At 34.1% G+C, this 14281-nt stretch overlaps 1 protein-coding gene across 1 annotated transcript in view; it reads left to right on the top strand.

The window, feature by feature from the left end:
• Positions 1 to 14281, top strand: part of LOC149774984 (sialin-like) — a 142979-nt gene that overhangs the window by 102682 nt on the left and 26016 nt on the right. The window contains exons 5-6 of the mRNA XM_089944572.1: positions 5719 to 5864; positions 13266 to 13353. Coding sequence (XP_089800698.1) covers positions 5719 to 5864; positions 13266 to 13353 — 234 coding nt within the window. The remainder of the gene's footprint in view (positions 1 to 5718; positions 5865 to 13265; positions 13354 to 14281) is intronic.

Raw genomic sequence — 14281 nt, 5'->3', positions numbered from 1 at the left:
ATTTACAACTAGGATGAGCTCTCAACAGATTCTTTTTCCTAAAACATAACTTATATTATTAACCAATCCTAGTCAGCCAAACCCAGATATATTCTATTTTAGGTTCACCCATTTCCAGGCTGGTTCCCATTTTTCCATACCATTAGTACCATGTGTCCTTTATGGGATGTATGTTTTACATCATTTGTTTTCTGTTCACCTGTTTGCACAAATTTGTTATCACTACTCCTGAACTACTCTGATATTTGCCATGAAACATTCAATCCATGGTATAGTTGGTCATAAATGAAAATGGTACTGCTTGAAAATTTTGTTGTCATTAGACCTCCTGAACTGATTGTCATATCAAGATAGGGTTTTCACTAACAGACTTCATATGATGTCTAGTTGACCCTAAATGAAAACAGTGCCAATCTACATCCAATATGGTCACTACAGCAGCCATCTTAAAGATCTAGTTATTGCTACTTTTCCTAAAAGGAAAGTCATATTGACAATTGGGGTGTCATCAGAAGACTTTTTATGATATCTAGTTGGTACTAAATAAAAATGGTACTGATCTGATATCTCATATAGAAGTCTTGTTCCAGTGTCTTGTTGGTCTGCAGCTTGGATGTCCAAGATGGCTACCACACAAGCCATCTTAGAAATCTTACCTCTGGTTGTCCTGAAGTAAAGATAATAATGACATGGGATTTTAACTAGAAGACTTCTTATATTGTCTAGCTGGAACTATATGAAAATAGTGCTCCTCAGATTTTCATTATGGCCACCACAGTGATAATGTTGAAAACATATTTACTATTACTTCTCTTGCCCCAATGGTGATATCAAAATGTCGTTGTTACTGAAAGAATTCTTATGATATTTAGTTGGTCCTAACTGAAACAATGTCACTTAGACATTTAATATGGCTGTAACAATGAACATCTTGTTATCGCCATTTTGCCTGTTCAAATAAACATTGTACTTTAACTTTAAAAAAAACAAAAACTTTTTTATGATGTCCAATTGGTTAAATTAATTTTACCTCAAAGACCTGGATTAAACGTTTTGGATTTTTTGCAGGTGGGATAAGGAAAAAGCCTATTGATTTTGGATTAAAACATGAAATGTCAGCATCACTGAAACTGTTTATGCACAAAAAATTTAATTTTCATTCATTTATGTTCACTGAAATTTGTAGATGACTAACATATAGAGTAAGAAAGAAAGCCTGTTAATTTTGAAGACAAAAGGTTAAAAGTATAATCAATGTAACTTCAAGAAGTAAAATGATTTTGCATAAAAATTATTACTAGACCATGTTTCTTGACCAAAATTTGTGGTGGACTATATATTTTGTCTTCAAAAGATCAATGGTTGGTGTCATTGTTGCCACACAAAAATTGGGTTTTGAAGGATTCCTTTTTTTTTTCTTGAGTAATATCTTGGGCCAAAGTTTGTGCATGGCTTGCAAGAAACCTGAAAAGTCTGGGATCTGAAGATCAGAAATAATATCCATGTTTTGACCACAGTAAGAAAATAATGTTTTTTTCACATTAAGTTTGTTATGTGTGTTCAAATTGTGTGTTCATTTTTATGATTATAGATTGTAAGGCTTTTTTAATAAAACATATTAAATAGCTAATTTTGTCCATTGTGGGTTTGTATATTAAGATAAAGTCATTTTGTTTTGTAAACATGTTTATACATGGCCTTTTGACTGTGAAAGTGTTGAAGTGATATTGTTGATGAATTTTATGGGATTGAGTTCAGGTCAGTGGTTTCCCCCATGGAAATTCTGGCCCACCTTATTTCTGATTGGTTGGCTGCTAAAGAACCTGATCTTGTTGACAAGTTGGAATTATCTGACTATTTGACCTTCATCCTTGTTCGAAAATTGTATCTTATTTTGTTATATAAGGTAGTGAGTAACATAATTAATTATCCCATTCTTAAATATTTGTCTTAGTAGAATCATCTTTAGCTGTGTTCAGTTATAATTTGAGATGATTTATTTATTTCATTTATATATTGGAATTATTATAGGGTGCATGTAAACTTTAAGAATAAGTAACTATTTTGGAATTACTATGAATTTATTTAAAGATATTTTGGATTATATCATTGTGACTTAGCACATCAAACTTCATCAACACAATAGCTTGGACATCATTCAGAAAATTACTGGATCTCAGTTGGAATACTCTAGCTGTTATGTTTGTACTTGTGATAGAACTTTTAGGACTATTTAGGACTTAATTCACATTACTTAAGTTATTTTTTAATTTTGTACTTTGCATTCTGGTGAAACAAATTATTTGTTGAATTGTACAAAACTTGTTGGTTTTCACTTTTTTCTGTTACTTAGTTTAAGAGCATAGAATCTTAAGTTAAAGATTGGATACATTTATCTCAGGTTCATGTCATTAAGACCATTTTGTCATTAATCTTCAGACTGAGCCATGCCTTGCTATCGCCTACATCGAAGGCTCTTAAACACAGAGAATAGTATAATATAATTGTACTGTTGCTCAAATTGTTTCAAATATGTTGTAGGCGTTGCATTTTTTTATCAACTTTATTAGTTGAAAATTTTATGAAACTGACAATTTAAGAAAATAAAGATATCTATAAAGTTCCTTTTTAATGAATCATGGTCCATATATTAGAGCTGGTTATAGTTTGTGTTAGATTTGCTTGTTTTGGGACATCCCCATAGGTCTGTTTAATCTGTTTAGTGTTGATAATAAATTTTCTGCATGTTTCTCAAAAGAGCCAATGGCACAGTCTTGCAAAGTTGAAATTTAATTCTGTAAAAGATTATTGAAGGAGTTTTATATGAATATGCTGGGTATTTATATATGAGCTGTTTAGTGCTAGGTTCAGCAGGTATTAAGTTCTCATCACTTAGTGTCAGCCACAAGTGTACTGTTACTTTGAACTCTGAAGTCATGGATACAAGAACTTAGTGTCGAAGACACATTCATGCATTGATTGTTAGAGATCCATTGGAACCCATGCAGTATTATTAGAGTTTTTTTAAAAAAATTATCTGTAATTTACCATGAAACTACATTGGAATACTTCGAGAGTTAAAAGAATAGTGGTTGTAAAATTGGCCCTTGAGAAACTCTTGCACTAGCTTGGAACTGATGAATCGAAACAATATTAAAGCAAATGTTTTAAAATCTCATGTTTAAATATGAGCAAAATAAAAAATAACATTTACTTGAACAGCCATACATTTTTCACTTTAATAAAATATTACTTTTCCAGATACCAATAATTAGTCATGTTTGTTAAAGTTACGTGGAAGGAGTTGCATTTCCTTCAGCATGGTTGATTATGTTTATAACACGTTATATGTTGATAAAAACAAGTCAGAATGTGTATAAAGCATGTGATTGAATTGTTTTGCCAGTATAGAGAGTACAGAACTTGACCTTTACTTGTCATCTATAAAGAACCACTTTTGGTAGTTCATAACTGAGGTACTGCTTTGAAGTAGTCGACACCAATTTTTTTTTTTAAATGTCATTTTGAATGGATAGAAACACTCGGTAGCAAGAACCATTTTGATGAGAACTACATAAAGTTAACATCTAGTGACCCCAGCTACTAAATGAAAACAAAAAAAGGCCAGCAAATAGAGTACATGCCATTACTATTTTAGGTCTAGGTAAGGAAATCAAAATACTAACCATCCAACAGCAATGATTAAGACAACTATGCATCAATTCTAGTTATGGAAGCAATTATAAGTGTGAAAGATGCCATCAACACACTTGCTTCAGCTGGCCTTGGTGCCTAAATGCTATTGATGCTCCAGGCTTGAAGGATTTCAGAAACAGCTTTATCAGCATAAATAAAGGGAATATATAGCATCTTCACAAAAGATGTACAGATGACCTCCATCTGAAAGTTGAAAGTGTAAAACAATAAATCGTTCAATATTGGCCAAGGCATCAAGCAAGAGTAAATATTATCTCCCACTGTATACAAGAGCGTCAGCAGTTATCTTTTTCATACCGTTTAGGTCTCACAGTATGGGAGCATCATGTAGTAAAACGTATGTGGTGATCACCAGTCATATCGATTGACTTTGTAATCTTCACGTGAAAAACAACATAGCATCATCAGTGCTGATTAAGGAGCAGTATAGTGATAGTGATATTCATTGGTCTGAACAGATGCAAAGTGCCAGTCAGGAAACAATTAAATACACTAGTCTAAAAGTCAGAAACAGCAATAAATCTTTGTATCTGCAATATCCCAGCATGAAAGCTGACATGAAAGAGAGAATAGAGAGTGGGAAAAGACCCATGTATACCATCATGCATGCATACCCACATAGGAAGAATGGAGCAAACCCTGTCATCTCAAAACATATTGATTGTATATGGTCTGGAATCACTGCAAATATCTGGAGCAGATCTAAGAATGCGAGGATTATAAAATGAAAAATACTGTGGCACATCCAGTTTCTCCTGGACTGATGTGCCGTTGTTGCCAACTATATACTGTTGGGTGTATCATCTGTGGATGTCCACGGTGCGATCAGAATCTTTGCTCAGTTTGGGAACATCATCAGACAATGAGAATTAGAATATTCAATTGTCTGCAGACAACTAGTCATAAAGAATGAGAAAAACAAGAAATGGTTGATCCACATAATGGCATATCTGCAAAATAAAGTTCCCATCAGCATTTGATCTGACAACCTGCCAGACAAACAATGCTGAAAAAGAATGGTCAAAGAAATACTCATATACATTTGTGAAAGAAATGGAAAAGTGGGTCACAGTCCAGAATGTTTATTTTCTGCTTATGCTAGCGGTAAATTATAGCTGGATGTTAACAGTTGTTAATCTCTCTCAAAGGAGCAAAAATTGACTTGTTCAGGGAGAAGCACCTCTGAGAATGCCTCAAGCCTGATGAGGAATTTCACTTGTTTTTGATAGAGTAGCAGAAACTTAAACAAATGTGACAATTCAGGATTTAGGTCAGGAGTTTGAATATAATGACTATAAAGTATATTTTACTTGACTCAAGTGCATAAATTAGACCTTTGCACACATTTTACAGTAGACAATTGAAAATGTATGGGTTATTTTTCTGAAATAAAATTTTGTTACAAGCTGAAATATACTCGTTATGATACAGAAGTATTGAATTTACATCGCTGAGACTTGCACATTATGACTTTTTATGCCCAGCTATGAATTTGGAAGCATCTTCAGTCTGCCCATCAATGCATTGTACCTCAGTTAAGTTTGAATTTACATGTAGATATCTGCTCATGCTCATTGACTGCAGGCTCATATAATTTTGTGTGTGCTAGGATCTTGAGGAATGAAATAGTTTTCAAACAAGAGAGTTTAAATTGGGCCTGTACTTCACAGAATGTTACAGTTGGTCAAGTTTTGCATTTGAGTTAGTTTCCCATCCAGTGCTGCACTTTGGCTTCTTGACAATGTAACTTGGTGTAAAACTCTTTCTTATAAAAACTTGTTGACTGTGACTATTATACGGTACACTAACTTTTAATTTGGTTAAGTTTGCTTTTAAGTCTGTTTCCTGTGCACTGTTGGCTGCAGAGTCATACAGTTTGTTTGTAGATATATCTTGGTGAGTACATTACACTTTCTTGGTGCAGAAATACACACATTTCTAGTGGTCCCATCATGCATCATCATGATATTCTTGTAATTTTATGTAATTACTTTTTTTCAGGTTTCCTGGCCAATAAGTATGGAGGAAAGTATTTATTTGGTGGAGGGATTTTCCTGACAGGTGTTTTCACACTGCTGACTCCACTGTGTGCACGATGGAGTGTCTACCTTCTGATAGCCTTACGTGTGTTTGAGGGATTCTTTGAGGTACACTGTACATGGTCTTCTGCAGTCCTAAACGAGCCATAAAATCCCAGTTGAATTATAGAAATCTTTGTTATTATTGACCTTGTATTCTTTTAAAACCATGACACAACAATGTTAGCCTTTCTGTCTGTTCATCTGTCCATCACATCTTGGGTAAGTTTTTTTGTTTAGGTCATTTCATGCATCAGTGTTCGATGAACACATTTCTAATACTTGCCTAATTTATATTATATTTCCTTTTTGATAATTTTTTATTCAAAACTGTGACCTTGATAAGCTTTTTTTTTTTTCAGATGAAGGCATATTTTAATTTATTGTATGCATTAAATTACCTTCCCTCATATGGAATCCATGTATGTATATGTGTGTGTGTGTGTGTGTGTATATATATATATATATATATATATATATATATATATATATACACACACACACACACACACATGTATATATATATAATAATATATAATAGATTGCTTAATACAGCATATTTTCCATCTTTTCATTCTTAAATCAAGAATGGACAAGATATTGAAAAAGAACTGTATTTCTGTATTTTAATTAAGCCAATTGTTGGACAGACCTCCCTCATTATACTGATGAACTTATATTAAAACCACTTTATACAGACCTCTCTCATAACACTGTCGATGGAATCCATACAGTATTATGCCTTTAAGTGAGATTGTCTTACACACCACTCCCCTACTGTAATGCTCTCCATGGAAGCCATGCATTATACTCCTTTAGAGTGAGACAGCCTTATACATCACTCCCTCACTGTAATGCTCTCCATGGAAGCCATACAGTATACTGCCTATTGTGTGACAGTCTTATACAGCACTCCTTCATTGTAATGCTGGAAATGGATGCCATACAGTATACTGCCTTTCGAGTGACAGTCTTATACAGCACTCTCTCAATATAATGCTGTCCATCAAAGCAATACATAATACATTTACTGCCTTACAGCAAAATGATCTTATGTTGAAATACTTTATACAAATAATTTCACTGCTACATAATAAAATGGGATCCATGACCATACCTGTCTTATAACAGGAAGATATTATATTGAGGCAGTATTATAATGAGGGAATACCTTATTTGACATATTTAGTGTCCTATTTTGTCAAATTCTATGAGGCAATTATTGGTGGTCCTCATCAAAAGTCTTTGATTTTAAAAGTGTTCATAAGTAGATGACTACTAAAACAATTATTCCAAATTATATGGGGGCCCTGAGTGGTCTAAAACGCTCTCCATTATGGATCACTGCCATCTCATTTCTTTCTGCGTGGGTTCGAGTCTTGGATTCGGTAAACGTGGGTATGTGAGAAAGCTTGCCAGTAGCTTCTCGTGGGTCAGTGGTTCTTTCTGGGGTTTTCCACGGTTCTTCCTCCACCATTAATACTGGCCGCCATGTAAAGCCTATCATGTGCTGAAAAATGGCGTTAAACCCCACAACAACAACAACAACAACCAAATTATATGTATAATGGTACATTTTTGCTCAGTTCACTCTGGTGTACCATTTAACTTTAATCAGTCAATTATATTTTGAAATGGATGCGTCTTTAAAGACTTTAAAAAGTAATTTTTTTGATAATGGAGCCACACTATAATCCAAGGGTTTCTTGAACAGCCTCATTGATTCTTTGGGAAAAGCATTTAGCTCCCATTTACATCACTTGATATGGCAAAAAATGAAAATGCCCTTACTGAATCAACCAACTATGCCATGGTATCAGCTTAACTTTCTTGTTTGCATTACTTTGGCAGACATAATCCATAGCAAGGACTGATTAATCTGCATTAAAGTGATGAGAGACTTGGCTAAGGATTTCTTGTATTGATTTGAGACATTAGTTTAAATTATGATTTTCTATTGCATGTTGTTAATGCTTGGGGGAGTGTTGAGATTATTTTGTATAATTCTCTAACTAACCCAGACATGAGTCAGAAAATACATGCTCTAGGTCCTGTATTAACATGAGTAAGAAAATAAATGTTCTAGGCCCTGTTTAAACAGGAGTCAGAAGATGCATGTTCTAGGTACTGTATTAACACGAGTCAGAAATTACATGTTCTAGGCCCTGTTTTAACAGGAGTCCGAAATACATGTTCTAGGCCCTGTTTTAACAGGGGTTGGAAAATACATGTTCTAAGAACTGTTTTGACGTGGACCTGAACATACATGTTGCTAGAACTGTTTTGACGTGGACCTGATAATACATATTGTATATCCTTGTTAATGTTTTGTTAGAGCTAATTAAGGTAACACAACAATTGCTGTTAATTAAGAAGAACTATTTGCAGCTCATATATTAACTGAATTGTTTTGTATTCACATGTATCTTTGAAACTAACAACAAAAAAGGAAACAGAAATATAACCCCATCATCAAAAATATTTCTTCTAGAGTGCCTTGAAAATTTGTCCAGTTTGCAAATATAAGTTTATTTGCAGTACCACCTTTTTAACTGTTTCTTTGATGACATAAGAGAATATTTGCACAAATTATAAAATTAAAATACATTTTTGGTGTACAGTTTACTTAAGGTGTCTTCTTTTAGGTTAAGTATTTTACAAATGTACTGACTTATTGGATTTGCATTAGTAAGACATGTATTGACAATTACTGCAGAGAATATTGGCACTGAGGCAGTGTTTATACATCAACATACATGTAAAGTTAACTTTACACAACATGCTTGCATATTGTTTGTTTAAAATTGTTTAAAGTGGTTTTAAGCAGAAAAATACATGCCAGCATTACTATTTTAATGTAAGGCTTACTGAAATGACTCTTATATTACAGAGTTGTCAAAAAACAGACAAAACCATGAATTTTTTTATCAAATCATATTTCGTCTTGCCCATATTTGCTCAGGATCTGGGTTTTAGACAGTGGGGTTTGTCAGGAAAACAGAAGTTGGTAACTTTAATCGGGGTAGCTCATATGCTTTCATGCAAAATATATGTGTTTTTGGATTTTTAATGTAGGTTTAACAATTTTTCAGTCATATCACTACGATGTCTGCAGTGTGACAGTTTATAGTGATGTCTAGCACTGGAGCATCATGCCGCAGACATGTAACATTATGTCCCACCCAGTCACATTATCCTGACACCAGGCCAACCAGTCCTAACACTAACCTCTTAATGCTGAGTGCTAAGCGAGGTAGCTTTTAGTACCATTTTCGTAAGTCTTTGGTATGATTTGGCCAGGGATCGAACCCACGACCTCCCGCATCTAAGGCAGATGCTCTAACCCCTCTAACATTATAACATTCAGGAAGTATCAGCAATCAGCCTTAAAGAAATTGAGGGTGAAAGGGACTGCCAGATACTTGTAAAGTCTAAATAATTGGCACAATATTATATAAGATATTTTGCTGAATACGAAGCAGGAAAGTTGATTTATTGGATGTCATGTTTGGTTGATTTGAGTATTGCTCATGGCAGCAGAGATAATTATCATCACCATGAGAATACAGAACAAATAACAAACAAATCTTATCACATTGAGTCATGGGGTTTTGAGATGCAGTAGGATTCAGACAAGGACCCGTTTGGTCCCGAGTTCAGGACACTAATCATTGAACCACTTTGCTGTGTCCATTAGTCATTTTTTTTACAACATGCAGGAAAGTGCATTGTACTTATGCTGCATTTGAAATATTTATGAAGCTTGCCTTGCATTAGTAAAATGATACATTGATTATAACACTGCCTTGGAAATAAATTGGTTTCAGATAGATGATAAATAATAATAACATAAAGAATTGTTAAGCCTTTAGGACAGTACAATGGCTTGGATAAGTGAAAAGTCAATAGAATTGGTGTACCATATATGCATGCATACAAGTTAGGTCCAACTGCAAAACAAAGATCCTGATCTGCGATTACATAATGTACTGTCAGATCAGGGAATCTGTTGTATATTCTACTGATTAGTTGTAACAAATTACATTGACTGGCACTTTATTTATTGACAGATGAGGGTCTTTGCATTGCTTTGTAGTTGTAGTGTACTTTATATGAGAGTGTATGTAACACAAATATAAATTCATGTTTCTAGTTGACAGTGCAGTGTCAGATCCCTTATAACGTATGAAACTGATATGTACTAGTCTAAGTTTTTTAAATATTGATGTTTGGCTCTTTTGCATTCTATTATCGGCAAAAAAGATATAATGTAAAACAAACCACCAGATGTACCTAAATATACCCTTATTCCAGGCTGTTTTAAAAATCTTCCTTGACTGCGAAATTAAAACTAATGTATTTAATTATATGTATACATTCCATAAGATATGTGTTCAGTATATTTGTGCATGTCCAGTTGGATAAATTGAAAGTGAATAATTGTGACAGGGACATAGGTGCTATATCCCATGGTCACACTTTTGTTCTTACATATTGGACAGGGGGGAGGTTAAGTGGTCTTAGGTGCTAACCTTTATAGATCATTGATATCTCACCTCAGTCCATGTGGTTTTGAGTTTTGGGCTTGGGCAACATGGGTATATGAGAAAGCTTGACAGTAGATTCCTTAGGGTCAGTGATTCTTCCTGGAGTTTTCCAAGGTTTTTTCTTCACCAGATATTCTAGCCACCATGTTTAGCCAGCCTATCGTGTTCTAAGAAATTGTGTTAGACCCACAAAAATAAGAACATGTCCAGGATTCAGTCTGAGTGGGCATTAGGTACAACTAGCTCTTTGAAAGAAGTCACAAAAAATGTGACATGGGCCACTACTTTTTCTTATGGCTTCAAGCAGTTGCATCTAGATTAAATAATAAATGTAGCTGAAAAGTTATAGTTAAAAGGATAAATATTCCTCTCATAGCATAATTCAATATTGTCTTGTGCACAGGGTAGAAGTAAATCTAAACAATTTTATAATCAAACTGAAGAAACTTTATTGATGACGTAGCAATGGATTATGATTTATTTTGATTGTTCTATGATACATTTTTTTATCACTTTCCCGATTGTCACTGTTATAATAATTGCAAACTCATCACCCCAGCCAAGTCATACCAAGACTCATAAAAACAGTATTGCAGCTACCTCATTAGGGAATCAGCATTAAGAGATTAATATTAGGACTGGTTGGCTTGGTGTCAGGATATTGTGACTGGGTGGGACATGATGCTACATGTCTGTGGCATGATGCCCCAGTGCTTGACATCACTCTTAACTGCCATACTGTAGATACCATTGCAAAATGGCTAAAATTGTTAAAGCTACATTTAAAAAAATTAAATTATACACACACACACACACACACACACACACACATACACACACACACACACAAAAATTCATCACAATAATTCGTTCTGAAATGTTTTAGGTATGTTACTTGCTAGTGAGTAAGAACTGTATTGCCATTCCAGTTTTAATAGCCATTCATTCATGCTGGAATTTTTGTCAGAAGATTTTGAATGTTCAGATTATTCAGCACTTAATGGATCACAATCAGTATCAGGGAGGCTGTTTAGAAAATGATATGTTGCCATTGTTATCATCCTGACCAGATTGCTAGCTGTTCTTGACAACTTTAGTTTTTCAAAAACAATTAGTGATACATGTTCCTTCCTCTTGTCATGTTGGATTAATCTGACTTCTTAATTTATCAAAGTGAATAAAAGTGATGCAGTATCTTGGAACCAGACTATCATAACTAGGCAGCATGCACATTTTATACTTGAATCACATATTATTTCAGTAAGTCGTCCACTTATGTAGATGCTTAACTATTGTTAACTGTACTGTTTAGAAAAAAGTAAAATAGAGGGACCTTAAAGTACTGAGAGTGCATCACTTAATGATTTTATGCACCAATCTCACATTGCAGGATTTTTACAAGGGGTCAGTAACTTTTTTATTGAACTAATAATGCAGAGTTGTGTTCTATATTGGATCTTGCACCTTCTGATCAGAATTGATTGATGCCCCCTCCCCCCCAATAACCCTTGTTTCCAAATGAATGTTCATTTGGTTTCATATGAGAGAGAGAGAGAGAAAGAGATATCAGCCCATTCTTGCCAGTTATATAAGTTTTTCCACGTTGAATGTCTGCTTAGCTAAAGCTTTTGTAAATGAGAAAAACCACACAGTAGTAAGTGAAAATTAAAAAGCAGACATATCAGTCACAATATTTAGGCATCATTCAGTTTAGGTCCCAAGAATCAAAATATTAACTACAAAATAAAGTTAACTATCCAATTTAGGTGACTGTATGTTGTTGTGAAACATCTACATTCCCTCCAAAGATTTTTATTTTTAATGTAGGTTTAACAATTTTCCAGTCTTATCACTGCAGTGTCCACACTTTGGCAGTTTATAGTAATGTCTAGCGCTGGGGCATCATGCTACAGACAAGTAGCAAGATGTCCCACCCAGTCACATTATCCTGACACCAGGCTGACCAGTCCTAACACTAACCTCTTAATGCTGAGCATCCAGCAAGGCAGCTGTTAGTACCATTTTTATGTCTTTGGTATGACTGGGCAGGCATTCAAACCCACAACCTCCTGCATCTGAGGCACCCACCAAAGAAGAATGCCCCATATAAGCATGTGCATGAACACATCCTCGTGGTTAGACAGCACCTCTATTCATGCCAAGTATAGGTTTGACATCCTGTCTGAGTACAAAGGTGTCACTGGTATGATCTAAAACTTAACAGTAGAACTTGTCATACACAGCACCATATGTATCAATATTGACACACATTCTTAAGTGAGACAAAAAATGCTGAAAATATATACCAAGCAGCTCATGTCCAAATAAGTAATTCAAAATAAATGCATTTTTTTAGACTGTAACTGTTATTGATTTAACTCATTATCTTTGCATGCTGTATTTACGTGTCAAGAGGTTGTACCTTGTACTTCTAAGCTCTGTAATGTTAAAAGCATTTACACTAAACCAGTTTCAAATTTTCGATGGTATTCAGGGAAAGACCATGGAAAATTCTAGCATGGAAACCAGTGGAATATTTTGACTAATATTCCAGGATTTTTCCAGGGTAGGCTGGAAAACCATAGAAAAGAGAAAGGAAAAGCATGGAAAACCCTGGAAAATTCTAGCATGGAGAACCATGGTGTGTTGAGCTAATATTCCAGGCTCCTGCCAGGGTTGAGAGTTTGTATTACAGAAAGGGAGAAAGATGTAGTTCTACAGTGATAACAAATAATGTAGACTTCTTTATAGAAGAGTGTGTCAAATTTTATCTTTTTATAAGTGGGAATTGCCTTTCAAAAGATGATTTCTTGCAAAAGAATGATACATTTTAGGAGTTATGCAAGAATGTTTAGAGTTCCATGTAACAACATAACATTTCTTGTTTAATATGTAACTTATATGTATGCATTTCTTATTTCAGGGTGTCACCTATCCATCAATTCATGCCATATGGTCAAAATGGGCTCCCCCACAAGAGCGTACAAAGTTGGCCACTTTTGCATTTTCAGGTAAAGCCATTTAATGTGCTGCATGGGCATCATCATAGAGCATAAGAGTGTTTGTGAGTCAGTATTCACCCTTTTGAATATATTGTTTTTTTAGATCTGTTCCTGTGATTATGAACCATGTTTTGAGAAGCACTATTTTGAAACTGGTCAAGATAAAAAAGTTATCAGTGCATACATGAAAAAAATGTGTTTGTTTAAATATTTAAAATAATAAATAAGAAAAATTAAGTATCATTTTCAAGAAATGATCATGTTTAACAAATTAAGGACCTGACATTGAGGATGGTTCCAAAACATCTATATGATTGTCTATTTAAAATTTCATGCATCAGATATAACTGTGCTAAATCATGAGGCACAAAATACAGTTAGTTTTATTAATTTCCTTATGTATGTGTGTGTACTGCATTAGATAAGTTTAAAATTGGATAACTTTGACAAATATCTGTAGGCCAATATCACACCATGATTCTTACACTTTATGATCAAAACAAAAATATTCCCCAATGACCAGAAGAGTGAAATTCATGTAGTTTGTTTGCGTTGTATAAGCGACACATTCTAACCTTTTTTCATGTTATTTTTCTCATTTTAATTTATTTGGAAATATCTCTATTTGGCTGATTGTTTTTGTCAGAGAAAAATGTAAGAGTAAATTGAAATATTGTAAAGAACCTACAATATTCTTAATGCCACTGATATATATTTCAGACTTCAATAGTCACAAACATTATATCCATTGACTCTAAATCCCAAAAAGGTTTATATGTGATACAAAATTAATCACCATAACATTTAATAGGCTGTATTGTTTTCATTGCAAGTAAAACGCCTTTGTTCCCACCAAAGATGGATGACTAGTACCTTTTATCAATAAATGCATGTACACTTCCAGTACATAAAGGGCACTGTATCTCATTTCAACTCG

This window comes from Sinohyriopsis cumingii, unplaced genomic scaffold (genome assembly GCF_028554795.1).
Source record: "Sinohyriopsis cumingii isolate HCF-2022 unplaced genomic scaffold, ASM2855479v2 utg000043l, whole genome shotgun sequence".
Classification (NCBI taxonomy): Eukaryota; Metazoa; Mollusca; class Bivalvia; order Unionida; family Unionidae; genus Sinohyriopsis; species Sinohyriopsis cumingii.
Note: the sequence above shows the minus strand (reverse complement) of the source record. Positions and strands in the feature narration are given on the sequence as shown.